This window comes from Giraffa tippelskirchi, chromosome 9 (genome assembly GCF_054371585.1).
Source record: "Giraffa tippelskirchi isolate mGirTip1 chromosome 9, T2T-mGirTip1v1.2.pri, whole genome shotgun sequence".
Taxonomy (NCBI): domain Eukaryota; kingdom Metazoa; phylum Chordata; class Mammalia; order Artiodactyla; family Giraffidae; genus Giraffa; species Giraffa tippelskirchi.
The window spans coordinates 84,232,927-84,255,259 of record NC_137283.1 but is presented as its reverse complement, the minus strand read 5'-3'; the positions used below and the strand labels follow the sequence as shown (position 1 = coordinate 84,255,259).

Genomic DNA, 22,333 nt, shown 5'->3' with positions numbered 1-22,333 from the left:
ATAACTAGATATGAAAGGACACAGACAAGTTTCTGTGTGTTCTATGAGGACACAATCCAAGCGATTGATTCCACGCTGTAAATAAGTTATCCTCAACTGATGTGATTTAACTGCAAAACTCCATTCCTCAAGCCTGAACTTTAATGTATTATTACATTACACCATTTCATTCAGAGGGTATATACTATTTTCTGCTTTATAAATTTTTGTTCATGGGAATCGTACACACCAGCCACGAGGAGGATGGGCGGCTTGTCAGGATGAAGCTCCATCTGCCGGGCGATCCACGGTCCATCAAAATGGGCATACCACCAGCCTTTCTTCTTATTCTGCGGGTCTTTGTACTGGTCTGCGGGGCGGATGAATGGGATGCGGAAGAAACGCTGCTGTCGGTTCATCTCTATCTCCTGCTGCCTGGCAGGGAGCTGAGCTGCCGGGTTCTGCTGAGCTGTCACAGGGAACAAGGACAGTCACCCAAGGGATAAGGAAAACAGTCTTTAATCCTAGAATGCACCACCAATTTTTTTTTAAAAGCCGAGACAGGGGGTCCTAATAGTTAATTTAAAACAAAATGTAAATATGAATTCTCTACAAATGAATACAGTTCAAAGCGTGATTTGTTTTAGAATTTTCCCTCCCCCCATACACACCCCAACCACCAGCACCACACCACCTGCACCATCAGCAGCAGTAACAACAACCAGCCCCCAGCGATTCCCACAAATGCTTGCATCCCTACCTAAAATGAACTCATGCAGTGAACTCTCAGGGCAGGAAAGCACACTAGTTCTGTTTACTAGATTTATAGTTTTCCTCCAAGGAGTTCAAATGAACTCTGCAGAATAATTTTTATGGGACTATTTATGATGAAACAAACAGCAATTTTATAAATCTAAGGGATTCTAGATATTTGTCAATTTAACCACAATTTCCTCAAAGAAGTGAAAGACATAAAAGTTTTCTCCTTTGCCAACTTACTTGGGGATTTAAAATGGCCAAGATAACACCGATATTTTATGAATAAGATTTAAACAACTTCATGACAACAAAACTGTAACAGTAAGCAAGAACTTTCACTCAGATTTACTTACTCTGAAATCAGACTTCTCTTGGAATAAAATCCATTGCAGTAAGTGGAACGTGTATAATATTTGGTTCTCTTTGCCAATAGAAAAGAAAAATCCTTGCTTTTCTGTTAACACTGAGTATTGAGCTCACAGTAACCTCTTTTCCCTTGCTCAATTTTCATTAAGGTTGGTTTTTTCGTTTTTTTTTTTTCCTGAAAATACACAGTTCTCTGGGGCAATGACTTTACATCTTCAGGAGTGTAATTATGGTAAATCTGTTTAATATACTCTATACTCACAACTTTAAAGGTAGACCAATCATTTACTGCAGCTCAGTTAAGAATCTCACTGAAACTAAGTATGTCAATGAAAACTTATATGTCTAAGTCAAGGACAGTCACATGGCTTTTGTAAGACTTTCCAAGTACTGAAAGGAGGAAATTACTCTTGTTCTACCTCTTGCACCAATAGCAAAAGCTATAGAGCAGCTGAATTTATTTCTGTGCGAAGAACAGAAAGCAAAAAGCAGTTAGCAAAGTTGTATATTTCTATGACAAGAGAGTCCCAGCTTTGTTAGTGACTTAAAAAAGCTGTATCACCTTCAGCATGTTACCAGAGATGAGCTTATCCTCTCATTCCTATTCCCTCAAAACAACTTACAGTTCAGTGTTTCCACTCTGAGTTTTAAAAACTACCTACTCTTCAGGATATACACTAACTCAAAACTAAAACATTTTATAAAAAGGATTAAAAGGAAAAAACCCTTCCTTCCATCTTAAGCAGTGAATTAGAACTCAAGGTCCTTCTGATCGAAACATACTAGATACCAATGGCCACCCATTAGTATAACCTATTTTTTTTCTTTCAAAATAACAATCTCCTGTTGGATAAAATTAAGAAACCCAACAGAAAGTCTTGGATGGTTTTTTCTACTAATGTGAGAAAGGAGCCTGTATTTGGGAAGCCTAGGAATGAACGTTCATCTGGAAAGGTACAAAGATACAGATGTGGAAAGCTTGAAACTAATCTTCTAAACAACTATTTCTTTCACATTCAATTGTTCTTCTAAAGTGTATGAAAAAGTTTCAAATCTGTAAGTTTGTAAATTACTAGAAGCAGTAAAAAATAATTATGTGCAACCATTTGGCAAATAAATATGGCATTATATTCAAATCATTACTGTTCAACTGATTCTAGAAGAAATTTACTGTACACTGAGATGACTCAAAGATTTTTACATTATCAAAAAACGTGTATCATAGGAAGCTATAGAAGTAACAGAATAATCTTCTCTTCCTATTAAGAGGTATTCTATTAAGCTGTGTACATTATCACATGAAACTCAAATCTCTTCATACAGAAATGCTTATACTATTACAGCATTTGAAACCAGCACCTAAAGTTAGTCTTTATTCTAAAAGACTAGCTGCTTATTAAGATAGAGTTTTGCTACAATAAGAATTGTATATACTCAGCTTAAAATGCTAGGTTTTTTAAAAAGGAAGTAATTTGATAAAATAGGGACTTCCCAGGTGGTGCATTGGTAAAGAATCCACCTGCTAGCGTAGGAGATACCAGAGATGCAGGTTCAATCCCTGGGTTGGGAAGACCCCCTGGAGTAGCAAATGGCGAGCTGCTCCAGTATTCTTGCTTGGAAAATTCCATGGACATAGAAGCCTGGGGTTGCAAAGAGTCAAACATGACTGAGCACTTTGATAAACTAACAGATTAATTAAATTTTTTTCTGCAAATACATTTTGGAGTGATCCAAATGAAAGTACTATCTCAAATTAAGTATCTTAGTACAGATAAACCAAAATTAATGTACTACAATTCACCTTAAAATTGTAGCAAAACAATGCTTAGAAGCAGTTAGTACTTTATAAAGTATTTTTAACCCATCTTCCAGTTAGCTCATGAGTAACCACCCATTGACTTACGTGAATTGTTCAAAAATGGTGCAAAATCTGTGAACAAATATTTTATGTTGAAGAAAAGATAAAAATGCCAAAAATGTTAAATAAGCATTCTTCTAGTTCGTAACGACTTCCCATCAATGGAGGTGGTGACTAACAGATAAATACCCTATCCACAGCCAAGTACTCCTATAATAACCTATAAGTAGACGCTGCTTTCCAACTTTTTAAAATCTATTTTGATTATATTTGGGGGACATCCTGCTTGATAGACATACAAAGAGGACCAAAATTTAATTTTTAAACACAGCAATATCTAAACAAAAATCCAAAACAGCAACTTAATAATCAACATGAGAGTACCATTAAAGCATTACTAGAATTTTTGTAGGGGGAGAAAAAAGAGAATAACTCATAAATTCATTAAAAGTGCTTTTTATATAGAGAAAAAGCATTACCACACTTACATATACTCAGCAGGTTTGAATTTCTTCATACTGTCTTAAATCTTAAGCTGACAACATTTTTAGTTAGGAACGATGACATAAAACTACTCTCCAAAGTCACTGTTTCAAGCAAGTAAATATAAATCTTTACTGGGTAATTTGCTACTGCCCCCAAAAATTATTTCTGAAAGCCTCTTTCCAGGGTAAATGTGATGAGGGGCGTGCTCCCCTACTACAGCAAAAGGAAAGGGGTCTCTGAGCCTCCCAATTCCTAACTCTTAAGAACTAATCGTGATTTGTCAATGTCTTACTCTTTAAGGCAGGAACACCAAGGTTATATTTTTTGTTAATCGTTAAGTTGTCATCATTTTGCTTTGTCAAATTAAGGAATTCTAATCCTTCTAAATATTAAAGTGCAGAGCCATTCCTTTTACAAGTCAAGCAGCTACACCATTAGGAAACCTCCTGGAGAACAGAATTTTCTCAAATAAGCTGTTAAGCATCTTGGTGCTTTTCACCTTTCCTTTTAACTGTATTCCTGTGTCAGAATGAATTTTACATGAGAGAAAAATAAAGAGAAAAATAAACATGTACTTTTCAGAGCAGAAGTTACATTTTACTCTGAAAATGCACCATGTTCAATTAAAATTCTCTGAAGACTACATATATGTGGAGTGTGTTCATACACAAGTCCTAGTTTTGTTCACATACCTGGATGGGACCCTTGGGAAATTTTCTTAATCTACTCTGTTGTTCTTCCCAGTGGTACATTATGAATGGAAACAGTATGGGAACCAGTAAGGTAAGCCACATTTTATTTGCTCCTTTTGGGGCAAAGTTGGCTGAGTAAGGTGCCAAAGTTTGGTTTGATACAATAATACAATAAATACTTATATATTCATTAAAAATGTGGATGTCAAATATGACAACATTTCTTTAAAGAAGTGCAATCATTCAGATGTATAAATTTTAAAGTAGAACATAATGAAAGTCAATCAGTTGAAAGTCATGATTAGAACATTACAGCTAAAGATTATCGCTAAAAAGAATACTCCTTTGTCATTTTTACAAAACAGAGCAACAGTCGTAGGAACTTGGTACAGACAGTGAACAGAGAATGGAATCACTGTGTCATCTTCAATTCCCAGAGACAAAGTTTTAAACCAGAGAAGACAGTGGTAGTCACAGAAGATCAATGTTTAGAGGGCTTTCCACCTGCCATCTCTTAGTTGCAAGGCAAGCTTACTGCTCTTTCAAGAGTCTTGCATTCTGATTGATGACACCCATGAGCAGTCACTAGCACTACTAATAACACTTCCCTTCCTCAATCTAATCTTTGCAACAGCTTAGAAACACTTAAAGTTTACCAGCTAATTGCCTTTCATCAAACACTGTTTCATTTGCTAGGAACGCAATAAGGAGACAAAACACAACTGTGAGCTCATTTCCTAAGTCAGCTTGGGTCATGCATGGCTAAACTATACTATCAAGAATTGGGAATATACCTCTTTTCAAAAAAAAGATATTGATATGCTGTCACCTTGACATTAACCAGAATTAACCTAATAAACTGCTCCTGTAGCAAGCTGAATAAATGAAATTCTAACTATTGTTATTAAGACTGAAATTACAACTCACAGTTATTCTTACTTAATGTTAAAGCTAGTATGTGCTTTTACTAGGTTATGACTCTTCTGCTGTATTTCCCAATTTCACATACACAGCTTTGCCTTTTGAACAGCAAAGTAGCAAAATTCAGTTTTAGGATCTCAGTCAAAAAATCAAATTCTGGTTGAGGGAAAATTCTTCTAAACCAAAGTAGTATTTCTCACTCTTATATTTTCACAGTATTATAAAGTGTTATTTGCAATAAATATTCTTTTTTCATAGTAATCTTTATATTTCCACACTTAATCTTTACACGTCTGTATATGTGTATGTGGAAAAGAATATGTATTTACAGCATTATCATACAACTTCCTCAGTAGAGACAATTCTTACCCCTAGAATTTATATTAACAAGTAAATTCAATACTTGCAAACAAATATGACTTTAAAGATGTATCTAACAGAAATAACACTTTGCAAGATAAGCCATCATGGTTGTGTTAGGTTCAGTGGACCGACAGTTCTAAAGTAAGAGGGAACTTGGACAGTTTTACCCAAACGCCTTATGCGTAGTTACATGTAATTATATACATATACTTTGGAACATTCAGAAGTACAGATGTGTTTTTACCATAATCAGTAACAGACTTTGGAGCACGCTGTTCTGTTTCAGTATTTCTCTTCTTGTTCTTGGATTTCCAAGCATGATACACTTTTAGTCGCCTATGAAATTCTTCTCTGCAAGCTGCCAGGAGCTCAATATCTATCAATTACATAGAAAGATTTTAAAAAAAAATCAATTAACATTCTAATTTAGTTCTCTAGCATAATTATTCTTTGGCATAAACATACATATTTTTAAATGAAGGTTTCATTTTTAAATTAACAGTACAAAATCAAAAGTAAACCAGTTATTGACAAAGATGAGTACCTTATGGTAATACTATTTTTTAATACTTACAGAGCATTTTCTTATGCATAACTACTAACATATCATTACTCCACACAAGAACTCTGGACCAAATAGGTCTTTTACAGATGAGGAACTTGAATCAGAGAGGTTACGTCACTTGTCCAAGGTCATAGACCATAATAACAGAATAAAGAAATCACTGTGCTCAAATATAAGCTAGATTTACAAGCACCACGTTTTACATTTGTAATTATTCAGATAAACTCAGTGACAAGGGAAAGAACAATAGTGAGGCATCTTGTACAATTATGACATCTGAGGTCCTAGTTACAGTGTCCCAAATTCAAATACCATGATTGACATGTGAACACAACTATGTGGGATCCCCCTGGATACAGTATTTTCCTCTGTTCTGTTGGAAGAAAAACAGCTCTAAAAAGGAAAAACTTCACTGCCATTTTTCTCTCTGCATTCATGGGCCAAAATTCTTGCTGGGATAATCTCATGGACAGAGGAGCCTGAAGGGGTATAGTTCATGGAGTCGCAAAGAGTCGGCCACAACTGAAGCGACTGAGTTCATGGACCAAAAGGGTCTGATACATAGGCATTTAGCTATTACGAATAATGACAGGAGTCCTGTGTTCTGTGCTTAGTCGCTCAGTCGTGTCCGACTCTTTGTGACCCCATGGACTGTAATCCGCCAGGCTCCTCTGTCCACAGGGATTCTCCAGGCAAGAATACTGGAGTGGGCTGCCATGCCGTCCTCCAAGGGATCTTTCCAACTCAGGGATTGAACCTAGGTCTCCCGCATTGCAGAAGGATTCTTTACTGTCTGAACCACCAGGAAGCACGTGTTAGGAGAGTCAGTCACGGATACAGCCCCAACTATAACTTCTCTATGCTCTTCCTCTCTAGCCTGCAAAATCAATTTAATGTCTGTCTTTTAGCTTTGTGAAGAAACTAGGTCTTCATTGCAAGGTGTGAGTAAAAAGAGAATGGTTTCAACTAATTTATATGAAAAAAATTCCCACCCCAATCTAGGTATTTACTTTCCAGCTATGGAACCGTCCCACTTTTCATCCTCTCTGTACACTTACCACAAGAAGTATTGATGGTATCACGAAGTTCTGCATATTTCCACTTACTAAGATCATGTTTCTTGGTACCAGCAGCTGCTTTGGTGGCTTGTACAGCAGGGCCTCTGTAATTATTACACATTTTTACATATTGAAACTAGAAACCAAAATGTTGACTAAATAGGCAAGAAAATGAACCTAAGTTTGCAAACTGGAAACAACTACTGGAAAATATAATTTTTTTATCTTTAGTAGATGAGATTAAGAATGGTGTACTATGGAATGCCCAGGCAAATTAAAATTTTCCACTGCACCATTTTTGTGTTAGATTTTAAATCAGAACTTCTGATTCTATTATTCTAGTACCATGGACTCAGAAGTTCTGGTTTAAATATTTTTAAATTTAAAAATTTAAAATCCTGTTTAAATATTTTAACTCATGGATATATGATCATTAAGACTTAATACATTTATATATATATATTCCTCAAAATCAAAACTACAATGAGGTATTACCTTACACTAGTCAGAACGGCCATCATCAAAAAGTCTACGAATAGTAAATGCTGGAGAAAATGTGCAGAAAAGAGAACCCTCCTACGCTGTTGGTGGGAATGTAAATTGGTACGGCCACTATGAAGAACACTATGGAGGATCCTTAAGAAACTAAAAATAGAACTACCATATGATCCTGCAATCCCTCTCCTGGGCATATATTCAGAGAAAACCATAACTGGAAAAGACACATGCAGCCCAACGTTCACAGCAGCATTATTTACAACAGCCAGACACAGAAGCAACCCAAATGTCCAGCGACAAACAAATGGATAAAGAGGATACAGGTATAATTAATATATACAATGGAATATTACTCAGCCATAAAAATGAATAAATAATGCCATTTGCAGCAACATGAATGGACCTAGAGATTATCACACTAAATAAGTCAGACAGATAAAGACAAATATCAAGGGATATCTCTTATATATGGACTCTAAAAGAAAAAAAAAAAGACAGAAATGAACTTATTCTCAAGACAGAAAAAGATCAGAGACACAGAAAACAAACTTATGGTTGCCAAACGGGAAAAGGCGGTGGGGAAGGGATAAATTGAGAAGCTGGAATTAATATATACACACTATTATGTATAGAATTGTTATTAACAACAACAACCTATTGTATAGCCCAGGAACTAAGCTCAGTATTATGTGATTATGTGAAGTGAAAGTCACTCAGTTGTGTCTGACTCTTTGAGACCCCAGGGACCATACAGTCTATGGAATTCTCCAGGCCAGAATACTGGAGTGGGTAGCTGTTCCCTTCTCCAGCGGATCTTCCCAACCCAGGGATCGAACCCAGGTTTCCCACATTGCAGGCAGATTCTTTACCAGCTGAGCCACCAGGGAAGCCCAGGAACACGGGAGTGGATAGCCCATCCATGTAGTAAGGGAAAAGAATATAAAAAAGTATATATATATATATATATATATATATATATATATATATATATACTTTTGTGTGTGTGTATATATATATATGTATCGGAGAAGGCAATGGCACCCCACTCCAGTACTCTTGCCTGGAAAAATCCCATGGATGGAGGAGCCTGGTAGGCTGCAGTCCATGGGGTCGCGAAGAGTCAGACACAACTGAGCAACTTCACTTTCACTTTTCACTTTCATGCATTGGAGAAGGAAATGGCAACCCACTCCAGTGTTCTTGCCTGGAGAATCCCAGGGACAGGGGAGCCTGGTGGGCTACCATCTATGGGGTCGTACAGAGTCGGACACAACTGAAGCGACTTAGCAGCAGTAGCAGCAGCATATATATATATAGATAGATACTTTTGTGTATATATATATACTTTTGTGTGTGTGTATATATATACATAACTGAATTGCTGTACTATACACTTACATGATACAGTAAATCTACTATACTTTAATTGAAAATTGTTTAAAAAATCAAAAGAGAACTCAACATACTTTAAGATCATTAGAAGCACATGAAGGGTTAAGGGCCAGTCACCTGCAGACTATTGGAAGCTGCAGATGACCAAGCCCCAATCATTCCTACTGGCTGATTCTTCCTCGACATCTGGATATTTACAAGTCCCCAGGGGAGTAGCAAACTGCCACCCTTTGAGTAAGTCTCCAGATACAAGCTACAAGAGCTGCTGGAGCCTGGAAACTCCTGTGACTTTTGAGTTCAGGTCAAAAGTTTGAAAAGTTCTATAAGCAGATAAGACCATACCTTGGTATTCAGTGAGTAATAATATGACAACTAGTAAATTAAAGGAAAATGGTTGTAGGTCATGAGACAGATAACGGAGATTCCAAACGGTAGAAGTACTGTAACATGCCCCAACTGGTAGGAACGTTTGAGTAGGAAAATAGAAATAAAAAATAAAATACATATATTTACAATATAAAAAGTAAAATAATAAATAGTTTAAAAATTAAATGAGATAAGCTGTTTCACAGCAATGCTCCTGAGGGATGATCATGGTATAATGTTCAAAACGAGCTCATATTTTCTTGGCATTTTACATTTTGAAAGACAACAGCAATCATGGCAAACAACCAAGATATAAGACACTTAACGAGACTAACGTTATTTAAAAACGATGCTTGAACATACGAATTGTCCTTTCTGAAATAAAATTACTCCTTCAGTACTAAGCTTAAAATTGAAACAAGGTACTTTTGACTCATCGAAAGGGGTAGTTATGCTTTTCTAGAGAATAAAAAGTAGCACTCTTCACCTTACATACTTAAAAATTGTTAGACATGATGATTTTTAGTCACTTATAAGCCAAGTTAAAGAATAATGTGTGCCCATTTAGTCCTTCCTGCATTTTCATGGTTACAATCTGTTTCAAGTTCACTGTAGAATTTCTTCATAAGCTGTGTAACTGGCCGTTCTTCACGGAGCTTTTTCTTCTTAAATGCTTTGCTCAAAAAGAGCCAGCTGTGTGTCAGCAAGCTCTCTCTATTACCCTTAACAATAAATTATGTTTTTAACATTATTCAAATATCTGTTTTTTCTTTTCTGCATCCTGAAACCACCATTCAATAAGCTTAACCAAAAAATTCTCTTTTCTTCCTAGCTCTTCTACCAATCTTTTCTAGAAAAGCAGCTCAAATTATGGGTTTTTGCTGTTGTTTTCTTTCCTTTTGAAAGAGAAAGTGGTTCTACAAAATATACAGCTTTATAGACTGTCAGAATATATATGAGATGTTGATATACATAAGATGTATTTTGATACTTTTAAAAATCACACTGAATTCAAATTATTACTGCTTGAAATATGGTTTCACTGTTACCAACTTTTAATTCATATTATGTCAAAAAAAATACACCTGTTAAAAAGCATATTCAGCATCCTAAGAAGTACATAAATCAAATTCACTTAAATGCTCCCCCCCATCCTTGTAAGTATTAAGATATAAAATGAAGGTTCACCTCCAGTGGCTGATTATTTGGACTTGTTATAAAGACAATCATGTGAACAACAGAGTAATAAGGCAGTGGCAAAGTTGACTTTGATTTTAAAGAAAACATTAATCTGAACACTTTCAATTGGCTCTGTAACTTCAGAATTGAAAGTTAAAAGGTTATTGATTCGTATCCAGGTGATAATGGACCAGATCCTGCTGGGAAGTTCTATTCCTTGGTGGCTCAGCTTTTACACCCTGGTTTTCCATCCCTGTGCTACGGTGGGCAGGGGCCTTGGGGCCACATGCTTCCTCACTTCTCTGCCCTTCCCCAGGCACAGTGGGTCTCAGTCAGGGGGCAGCACCGCCCTCAGGGGGTGTTTCAAAGTGTCCCTTCTGTCACAAGGACAGGAAGGGTTCCCCGACTGAGACTGAACTGGTGGGGTCCCTGGCAAATGCGGCAGCACTGACAAGGGACAGTCCCATCCAAACACCAGTTGTATCCCCACTGAAAAATGCCAGTTTACAGGAACTCTCTGTTTTATTTTTAACCTTTTTCTACGTTAGTGTGGCAAGAGGGCAGAGTGACATTTCTTGTACAGAAAATTTACATGGAAAGAACAGGCTACTCTATATAACAGGTTCTGGTCCAAGTGATGAAAAGATGATTTTGATGTGACACTTATCTCCCCAAATTATACTGCACTAACCTACTCAAAATTTCTGACATCTCTTTCGCCATTTGTTCCCTATAAGAAAAATAATACAAGTTATATAAGACAACTATATAAAAGTATAATGAAAATTTCAATAAGATTATTGCTTTAGTAACCATACACTATTATTTTACTTTGCAAAAGTTGGTAATACGCTTTTTGATATATAACCATAAAATACAACAAAGTTTTTGTTTAAATTCAGTTGAAGTTATTTGAACTTCATTTTTGCAGTAGAAACTTTTAGATAAAGTCTCATGAGAGCCATGCTTCTGTGATATTTTTATGTATAGAATATAATCAGCATGTTCTAAATGCATACAGGGAACTTGGTGGAATTCAGAATCTGTACAAGGATTTTTACACTGGGGTTGCTTGGTAAACATTAATTAGGGCATAATGGTGGCACACCAAATGATCTATTTTTCGGTGTCAGAGTTTAAATAAGAGTCTGATGTGCTCAAAACTCTAAAATTCGAAATCAAAGCATGCCTAAAAAAATTCAAATGCATCAAGCACTTGTTAAAGATCAGAAGTGTTCTGACCTTCCAAGGATAAACATTTCCCAAAGGCAAAAACTTTCTTTTTTTTTATTAACCAGAAGACTGTAACTTTTCTCAAAATCTGCTTAATTCTGTGTAATGGAATGTTCATGTAATCATGCTCATCAGCTTCATTAGTATTTTGTTTTCCTGTTTTGCTCTCTTCCTTCATAATCAATCATTCTCTCATTCATTCTATTCATCAGACTCTGGTAACCTCAAAAATCTTATAAATCAGCAAATATCAAGAGACAAGAAGATGGCCATGTTTGCCTCAGGGCTCAGAGCTGGGCCCTGATCATAAAGGAGAAGATCTCATGGCATTTAACTGACTGAAACAAACTTCTTACAGCAATTTGCATTGGTAGCTGTTGCATTCATGGTGATTCTATGTATATGTGAAAACATCTGAGTACCTACTATTGTTTTCCTGTTGTTGAGAGTCAGCACTTTCATAATAAAATAAATAAAATATAATAAAAATAATAAAATAAATAATTATAGACTACTGTCTTTTATTTATCTTTTATGTGTATTATTTAGAGAAAACTATTAAAGTAGGTTGCATCATTTATGAAACATTTGTTATTGGTACTGGGATCTGATAGAGTTAAGAACCTTCACTATAAGGGGTACAGCTGGAGAAATAAAAGCTGTTAAACTTCCAAACTTTATATATATAGCATATATATAAAAATATATGCAAAAAGTGTATTTTATGCATATAATGTATATTTTTATCCCAAAATGTGACTTAGATTCTCTCTGTGGGGAGATTTTCATAACAAAAAGATACACGAGCACCACAGTTAGCATTACATATATATAACTTCAAATTATGAGCTGTTTTAGGTGTTAGCAGAATAAACTATTAAACGTACTGAAAGACAGCTATCTGCCATGACTCAAATACTTTAAATATTTTGTTTATTCTTATTTATACCTCTACATCTACTTCTATAAAGACACCAGTAAGGGAAATTAAAAACACATAAAATGGGTGTTAAAGTTTAAACAAAGTTAGCAAACACAAAGAAAGAAATCAAATCATAAACTACTGTGACTGAACACCAAAAAGGAGCATTAAACATTTTTTCTGGGCAAAATAATAATGATGATGATAGTAATAATGACGTAAAATTTACTTCAATGAGGAAAATATTTCTCCTAAAAAGTATCCACAACCTATTAAAAAAGAGAAAAAAAAGGTTACATGATTAAGTCAACTTTAAAAGGGAAATGACATACGGTGTCATTTTGCGTCTTGTTCCATTAATTCTGTGAAAAGAATACATACATTTTAGTCAATACCATAACCAATTCTGGACTGTGAAAATCTGGATTGTGCCAAATTTGACTTCGCAAATTCATTTTCAAAACTCCATTATCTCTATTTAACCTATGGATGAGAACACTCAGAATTTTAAAGTTTTTAAATCATTACAAATGATTAGAAAAGAATAAACTAAAGGCATTCCGTGAAAATTAAAGAGTGAATATATTATATCTAGATTTTAAAAAATTACTCATGTGGGGTTTGTGTTTGGTTTTAGTAGAATCTAGAAATGATAGTATTAGATAATGTGAAATCATTACTTTGCATCAAGGATCATTCGTGTTATTAAATGAGATCATAATTTGAAATACATTACATACGTAGGAAACAATTCTTACTTAGAAGTTACTGGATGGAAATCCAAGCTGGAAAAGTAACTTGAAATTGTTTACTGCAGCTGAATCCATCTACATATATATTTTTAAATATATCACAGACCCCAAGAACATTTTCATGCCATATACTGAGAACAGAGTTACTTAGGTTCTTACTCATAAACATGTTAGAAAGAGTTCAGTGCTAACTAAGGTAACATAAACACTCAAAAACACTTAGTTGTAGCCCATGGAGTAAGATAAAATAATCAAACATGGGAAAATATATAGAGAACTTCATCCACAATGAGGTGTTAATGCTTACAGTACAGCGTATAAAATAACCAGGCGGTTCAGAAGCGAAGGAGTTCACAGGGAACTAAGGGTCAGGAAAAGCTTCCTGGAAGACAGCTGGCAGAAAGGGCCTGAAGGAACAGTCCAAGGAGGGGACATCATCCCTACAGCTATCCCACCGGAGAACTAAAACTCTTCCGCCATTCAAGTCATAATGAATTGCATATCTCCTAATTACTTCATAGTGATCCCATCACCCAGTTAATGCTGTTTAATTTAAATCACAGGTAGCTCATCCCTTATGCTAAAGGTCCTAAATGGTCCACTCTCTCCGAGACCACTCACACTGGATGAACTGCATCTTTCTGAGGATGGGAAGGAGTCCACATATGAGCTAGTATCTTATTCACAGTACACGGAATGACACTGGATAGAGCTAAATATTTCAAATACTTAAACACAGAGTTAAGCCACAAATACCAACAAGGGCTCCATTAATGAGTTTTTTACTAAAGAGCTTCAGCCTTAATAACGTCAGCTCTGCCAAGTGCAGAACTTCCTCACACTCATCATGACCAGCCTTGGCTCACTGGGAATCCAGCCTAGCCCACTAGCTGGTTATCCACAAAGGCTCCAGACACATCACCAAGAGGCAGGTGGAAGGAACTGAATAGCAGCTGGGCTGAACCTGCAGTTAAAAAGCCAGTATCAAGCAAAATCACTTTAACTATAGTAAGGATGTTAGTAATTAAGAGCCCAAAGAGTGGCTCCAAACCAATGAGCTCAACAATTATTATAACACACAGGCCTATTCAGTTTATTTAAATATAACTTTCATATACAATTCAAGCTCCAGAGCTCCCTAATATAATCACTCACTACAAAACGTGTGAAGGCAACTTAACATACCCTTTTCCTTACCTGTCTTTGTTTTCAGCTAAATAACATCTAATTGCCATGTTTCAATGTGGACCAAATTTTCTACCTTTCACAAGGAAATAGCAACATCTAGTGGTCGTGTTTTAATTATTTTGTCATAAACAGCACTTGGACATTCTGAAAAGTATGGTTACACGCAGGCCCCCAATATATATACAACATAGGTACTTATGCATAAAGGAATCCCACAAATAAGTTTTTTTTTGTATTTACAAATAAATAATAATAACTAATGTTTGTACATTCTATATTTCTAAAAATGAATCTGTTATAGTAAAACCTTCCTGCAACTTTTAGCAAGAACTTCCATATTCCTCTGTTCGGTAGGAAGTTAGACATGAGCAGCAAGGGGAAGCCTGGCTGAAAAGGATGCAATCTCATTTCTAAACTCCATCCCAGACACACCTAGGAGCGCTCACAGATGCTACAAGATAACCACAGAGACTCTGCAACTCCTGCACATGCACCCCACTAACACAGCGGATACAAAGGAACCACAAAGGCTTACTCAAGTAACCTTTGGCATGAGGAGCCCAGTAAGGGCTGATGAACATTCTATATCCAATATAATTATAACAGACTGAATTATGGGAAGACATAAACAACACAGTCTGCTGTTATATAACTTGAAATTGTCAATCGGCCTTGAGGGTATGCCTATTTGCATTCCCTTTCATTGATTGGTGGTGGGTACAAGCCCTACTTCGAACCAGGCATAACAAAAAGAAAGAGGCTGGAAGAATAAAAGGGGGAAGCCAAGAGGGGTGGACAGGAAGGATGAGGACTCCTTTGGGAGTGTCCGACTAATAAAAGATCTGTCTGATTTAGCTGAAATGAGCTGTAACCTGTCTGTTGTTTTACAGTTTTTGGTCCATTGCTCCAAATTTTTGTTGCGAGGAGACAAGAACCGAGGAAGAGAAATAAATTGACCTGACACCTCCACACTCCACACTATTTAGAGATAATTCAGACCTGAGGAGCAGTTATTTCCATGTGATTAAGCTGCCTTCTTGGAAAGGTAAATCTTATTTATTCTAAATCACAGTGGGGAAAGGTATGTGTATGTGTAAAATTTCTCAGGCATTAAGGTATATGATACATTTGAAAAATTTGCAATACATTCCAGCCTCAAATATATTAAGCTGGATTGTAACATATTCACCATTTTTATGCCAGTATTTAGTGGCAGGTACTTAGAAACTGTCTACCCTTTATACAATATTCTTTGATAGTTTCAGAGTAAACCAAGATGTTTCCTTTAAGTACTTATGAACTGAAATAGCAGTTTTAATTTTCAGCACAGCTTGATGAAATCAACAGTTTCATTCACTTAGGTGTAAAAGTAAATAGAAATAATTTTTAAGTGGCAAATATACCAGGACCTAGGCAACATGACTTTCCCCCTATTTCCCACTCCGTGGAAGGAGAGGCAAGGAGGCAGGTGAGTGAGTAAAGCAGCGGCGCCCTTCCCCAGGCCGGCATCGCCCCGCCCATCCTAGTGCCCCGCCCACTCTGCGCCCCGCCCCGCCCCCGGCCCACACGCGGTACCTGCGCAGCGCCGCCGGGTCGGCCTGCGCCTCGTCGCTGATGAGCTCCGCCTCGCTCTGGGCGATGCGCAGCGCCAGCTCTCGGTCCCGGCGCTCCTGCTCCAGAACCGCCTGCTGCTGGGACTCCTCCTCTCGCTGCCGGGCCAGCTGCGCCTCCACCTCTGCCTGCCGGCACAGAAGGCTGTGACGCCGGGCCTCTCCGCCTCTTTACCTGCTCATCCCCCAAACTGTGTACACTTGCTCCATACACGTTTTTTTCATTTATTTTTTTTAACTAAAAAATACATAATTCTTTAACCAGAAATCTCCCATCTTGTCCCCTTCTATATTATGATTAATGTTTCCTCATGCCCCAAACCAAGAGTCCGCCGTTCTATCACTGGAGTACGAGTTTCTCCCAAACATCACATCAGTAGCCTAGGTGTGACCTGAATACCAACACCTACACTGCAGATTTCAGGAATTTAAAGTCTTGGTTGTGCTCAGGATAAATCAGAAAGCCAAGACCGACAGACACTCAAAATAGGATTAATTATTCTCAGACATGGATTTAAAAAAAAAAAAAAAGATCGTGGAGGTAGGCATAATATCTTAATCCTAACCTATTAATATTAGCATCTACAAAGTTATAAAATAACATTTTAAAATATTAATTATGTTGTGACTGAATGCTGATCTGACTCCCCCTCTGAATAATAACAAACTAATACTTACTAAACAAGGCACTGTTCTAAATGCTTTAACAGGTATTACCTCATTTAATGCTCACAATTATTATTTATCTCCATTCCAGAAAGAAAACTGTGGCCCACAGTCACTCACTGTAACTCCTGCAATATCACAATTTCTGTCAGTGAGAGGTTGGATTTGAACTCACTTCCCTAGCTCCAAAGGCCCTTCCCATAACCACTTCTGAAACTGCCTTTGCTCTCTAGGATAAATCAATGACAATTTATCTAGTAAATGAAGATCTTCTTCTGTTTTATAGTTTTGTAGATTCTGTTTAGTAAGAATTCAGTCTGACTGCCTAGAGAGTACAGACCTGAATACGTTTTTCATCATCTTCCCTTTTCTTTCTTTCTTCTTCTTCTTGTTTTCTCTTTGCTTCCATCTCTAGTTTCCTAAAAAAAAAAAAAAATTAGAAAACTCTTCAAAAATTTAACAGAAAATAAGAAACTCTTCAGAAGGAAGTTTAACTATTAATAAATAATTGTTACAAAATGGGAAGTCAAATTAACCTCCTGGCTATTACATTATTAACTTACTTTTTGAAAAATAAAATCTAACTTTGAGAGCAGTTCTTTAGAAACAAAAGAAATATAATTATACTCCATAACCTTTAACATCTCTGGATTAACTTGGTTACCAAGCCTACTTGTAAGGTCTTGACCACACTGCCTCTCCAATTAGACAACTCATATTCTTTCTGTCTGCCCTACTATGGCAATCTTCCAAAATGTTATCAGTTTTAAAACTGCAGAGAAGAAGTACCTTCTTCCTAGATCATAAAATAATATGAAAGTCATACTTTCAAAAGGAAGTTAAGAAATCCTCAGGTGTGAGTTTAACCAAAATTCAAATTATACTTAAAATCATTTTATGCTATTGTAAAGTAAGTTTACTTTCTCCATTTTCAAACTTCTTTTAAAATTAGTATTTAAATACAAGAATATCACTTTTACAGATAAGCATATTCATTAGCCACCATCAACTCTTCAGCATTCACTATGGCGTCAGTCTCTAATCCAAGGCAACAACATAAACGCCTTACATCCGCCTTTCCTCTTCTTCCTTTCTTCGACGTTGCTCATCTTCTTCACGTCTTTTTCTTTCTTTTTCCATTTCTTCTTGAATGCGCCTCAGCCTTTCTGCTTCTTCTTCCTGCTGCTTTTTTTTCTGTAATGCGCTGAGAAGGACCTCTGAGCTTTTAACTAGAGCATCATATTCTTTCTGTATTTGTTCCCTTGTCATCATCGTGGACTTAAAGAAACAATACAATGGATGTGCACTTAAAAAGTTATCTCTTCTGCTGAACAACAATTTGAACACACTAAACGCCACTGAACTGTACATTTAAAAAATGGTTAGGGTAGTTAAGTTTAATGGCATGTGTTTTACCACAATTAAAAAACCAAACCAACATGCACATACACAGCAAAACTGAAAAAGCTGGTCAGCAGTAGGCCCATTATCTTTTTATATTGCTTAAATATTAAATAATATTAAAAAATTTAAGTTATCTCTATGAACAAAATTTGAGTCTACTTCCTATCAATCAAGTAATCAAATATCTTAAGAGTGTACTGTGGACAAACTAATATACTGTAGTTAAAGTTTGTTTTTAAAGAAATGATTAATTTTGCCAGAGTTTACTACTCTTTAATATTAATGATCAAATAATACCTCGGGAATATTTAAGAAATTTTCATTATACCCAAAATTGTTGGATGATTTTCTTATTTGTGGCTGGGTTGATTTTAATTGATTAATACCACATAAACAGGGGTGACTCTGGACAGATCTGTAAAATCAGCTACGGCTATCCACAGCATTTTCAGTTTTCTCTTGACTTCTTTTTCCATTCTTACTCCAAGATTTATCATTATCTATAGAAAATATCTAAAAGCCTCACTTTAAGATATTATATCTCACATAGTTGCACTGAATTATGAAAGTCAATGAGAAAAACACTGAGGCCCTAAAATACAAGAGAAAAAGATATGAATAGACAGAACATAATCAACAAACAACCACAAAGAAATAATTTTCAATCCCACTAGTAATCAAACAAAAATCAAAACCAAAGAGGCCCTCTTTATTTTTTCTTACAAAATATGGGAGAAAATTGTTATTTCATAAAAGTTAAGTAATTTATGATATAGCCTATATGAAGATAATGTGATAATAGGGATGAGGCAATAATATAATGATAGGAATGTGAAATAAAATATACCTTATAAGAATGATGTAAAAATATGTGCATATAAAATAAGATTGAGAGGAATATGTAAGAGTATATAGTTGAATGTGTTAGTGCAAGGGGTAAAAATGTGGGGGTGATTTTCTCCAAATTTTTGATATTACATTACTTTTAAAATTTAAAAATTAGTTTCTCAAAGTAGAAAAACATGAAACAAAATAATTTGCATTAATTTTCTCTCAGTAATGATTTTGCAAAAGCTTACCAACAGAGTATAATATTTTAGTTAATATTTTGGAAAAATCTTTCCTAGCAACAAACGAATTGCACAAAAATTGTCTTCTTTTTAATTTTTTTGCTATGAAAAATTTCAAACACAGAGTAGAGAAAATAATATGAGTATCACTTATCACTGAGACTCAACACATGTAACAGTCTGTATTTTTTTTTTTAAAGGACATTTTTCTATAAAATTTCAATATAATAACAAAAAATATTAAACTGTTTTTAAAAGTCAAAAGACATTTGGGTTAAAACTACATACCTTAATTTTGGCCATTAAAGCATCAATAGAAATTTCAAGGTCCTTGACCTGTTTATTCATCTCTGGTTTTCCATCTTTCAATGCACTTACTACTTCATTAAATTTATCAAGCCGTTTTTTCAGTGTGCCCACCTTAACCAGGCCATCAATGCTGCAAAGATAATACTTTATCAGTTTAATTCTACCATTTAATCATACAAATAGGTTTTTCATTTTAATTAAATGCTAAAAATATGACTAAACAGAATACTTCTGCTTTCATGTTATGCGATATTCTCTTTTTTTAGGTCTCTTGTTGAGGGTAAAAGAAATCATCAAATATGGATATAAATGACATTAGTATCTGTCAGTAACATTTAACATTTCCATACTTACACTGAAAAATTTGAGAATTCAAATTACAGAAAAACTTAAAAGAGTAATTGCTTCGAAAATGTGTTATAGATGAACAGTTATTCAGACCTCCAAGCTTAAAATTTCTAAATTAATAATAAAAGAATCAAATAAGAAATAAAGGCTGAATTTACAGTGACACAGTATAATTCCTACAGATAATCTTGAAAATTATGGTCAAAACATTAATGCTGCTGCTGCTGAATCGCTTCAGTCGTATCCGACTCTGTGCGACCCCATAGACGGCAGCCCACCAGGCTCCCCTGTCCCTGGGATTCTCCAGGCAAGAACATTAATGAGATGTTTTTAAAAACAATGTCAATTTGACATTTACTAATAAACTCAAGTCACTAAAATAATCAGAATAAAACAGCTCCTTTCAATCTTTTATACTGTTTACATTTTTCTAATCTAACCCTTATGGCAGAAAGTGAAGAAGAACTAAAGACCCTCTTGATGAAAGTGAAAGAGGCGAGTGAAAAAGTTGGCTTAAAGCTCAACATTCAGAAAATTAAGATCATGGCATCCAGTCCCATCACTTCATGGCAAATAGATGGGGAAACAGTGGAAACAGTGACTGATTTTATTTTTTTGAGCTCCAAAATCACTGCAGATGGTGATTGCAGCCATGAAATTAAAAGATGCTTACTCCTTGGAAGGAAAGTTATGACCAACCTAGACAGCATATTAAAAAGCAGAGACATTACTTTGTCAACAAAAGTCTGTCTAGTCAAGGCTATGATTTTTCCAGTGGTCATGTATGGATGTGAGAGTTGGACTGTGAAGAAAGCTGAGGGCTGAAGCAATTGATGCTTTTGAACTGTGGTGTTGGGAAGACTCTTGAGAGTCCCTTGGACTGCAAGGAGATCCAACCAGTCCATCCTAAAGGAGATCAGTCCTGGGTGTTCATTGGAAGGACTGATGTTGAAGCTGAAACTCCAATACTTCGGCCACCTGATGAGAAGAGCTGACTCATTGGAAAAGACCCTGATGCTGGAAAAGATTGAGGGCAGGAGGAGAAGGGGACGACAGAGGATAAGATGGTTGGATGGCATCACCTACTCAATGGACATGGGTTTGGGTGGACTTCGGGAGTTGGTGATGGACAGGGAGGCCTGGCGTGCTGCGATTCATGGGGTCGCAAAGAGTCGGACACAACTGAGTGACTGAACTGAACTGAACTGAATCTAAGCTACTTCAGATCCTTTTACAGAATGAGGCAAGTAATGAATGAATGAAGAAATTAATCAATTACTATCCAATAAGTAACAGACTAACACATCTTTTTATAAAGAACACGAGAAAAAAGAAAACTCTGAGTATGCAAACTGCTCTTCATTTTGACATTATAGCCATTTTATATTAGGATAAACAGGTATCTTGGATTCTTTAGACTCTATTCATCTTACCGAGGTTTGTGTCTCCTTTTGCAAAGCCACATTCGAATAGTTTTCTGCATTTTAATGCAGGCTTCAGCTCGATATTTTATTTTGTTTTTCACTATGTGTAAGAGGAAAATATAATGACAGAAAATTATTTAGCTTAAATTAGACATGCAGTATTTCTAAAAACCACTCATTTCCACAAAGCAATTCTCAAGGAACATAAAAATCTCGATGAACATATTATACCAGACATCAAAATTGGCACGACATTTCTTTAGCTCCTTAAACTTCTTAAAACAAAAAGTATATCAACTATATGGCTAAGTGTACAGTTTAAATATGCTATTTCCTTGTTATGCTACACTAATGTGTCCCAAACTGTCCTATGCAAAATTGGCTTAGGAAATGTTAAAAGGTGTGTCTTTTTTCTTTTTTATTAGGTACACGGTTTTTTCATTGCTCCATGTGAGCCTTCTCTAGTTGCAGCGAGCTGGGGCTATTCTTCACTCTAGAGGCTTTTCCACAGGATAGTGGAGCACAGGATCTAGGTGCATGGGCTTCAGTAGTTGCAGCGGACTCTGGAGTGCAGACTCAGTAGTTGTGGCACACAGGCTGAGTTGCTCCGTGCATGTGGGATCTTCCCGGACCAGGAATTGATCCCGTGTCCCCTGCATGGGCAGGCAGATTCTTAACCACTGTACCACCATGGAAGTCCAACAGGTGTGTCTTGAAAAAAGGATTCACCTGTCAAATGAACTCAGGAAAAGCTATCTGCTATGCCTCCTTCTGAAGATTCACAATGAACACACGGAGTGTGGCCTTTAAGGATCCTACCACAAAGGACTCTACTTAACTTCAGTCACTCAGAATATCCTAGACTAATCTGACCTGGAGACTTTCCCCATTAACATCCTGCAACGATTCTGTCTTCTTACTGACT

The 22,333-nt window shown here is 36.1% G+C and overlaps 1 protein-coding gene across 3 annotated transcripts in view; it reads right to left on the bottom strand.

Moving 5' to 3' along the window:
• MYO6 (myosin VI) overlaps nucleotides 1-22,333 on the bottom strand; it is a 155,842-nt gene that overhangs the window by 4,852 nt on the left and 128,657 nt on the right. Inside the window, exons 24-35 of one of the 3 annotated variants that reach the window (XM_081530827.1) lie at nucleotides 21,418-21,508; nucleotides 19,616-19,766; nucleotides 17,923-18,131; nucleotides 17,194-17,272; nucleotides 16,153-16,316; nucleotides 13,396-13,422; nucleotides 12,970-12,999; nucleotides 11,174-11,212; nucleotides 7,048-7,151; nucleotides 5,669-5,800; nucleotides 3,008-3,034; nucleotides 230-448 (exon numbers count right to left, since the gene is read on the bottom strand). In XM_081530827.1, the coding sequence (XP_081386953.1) occupies nucleotides 230-448; nucleotides 3,008-3,034; nucleotides 5,669-5,800; nucleotides 7,048-7,151; nucleotides 11,174-11,212; nucleotides 12,970-12,999; nucleotides 13,396-13,422; nucleotides 16,153-16,316; nucleotides 17,194-17,272; nucleotides 17,923-18,131; nucleotides 19,616-19,766; nucleotides 21,418-21,508 (1,272 nt within the window). The remainder of the gene's footprint in view (nucleotides 1-229; nucleotides 449-3,007; nucleotides 3,035-5,668; nucleotides 5,801-7,047; nucleotides 7,152-11,173; nucleotides 11,213-12,969; nucleotides 13,000-13,395; nucleotides 13,423-16,152; nucleotides 16,317-17,193; nucleotides 17,273-17,922; nucleotides 18,132-19,615; nucleotides 19,767-21,417; nucleotides 21,509-22,333) is intronic. The other 2 variants (XM_081530828.1, XM_081530829.1) reach the window with 2 other exon arrangements.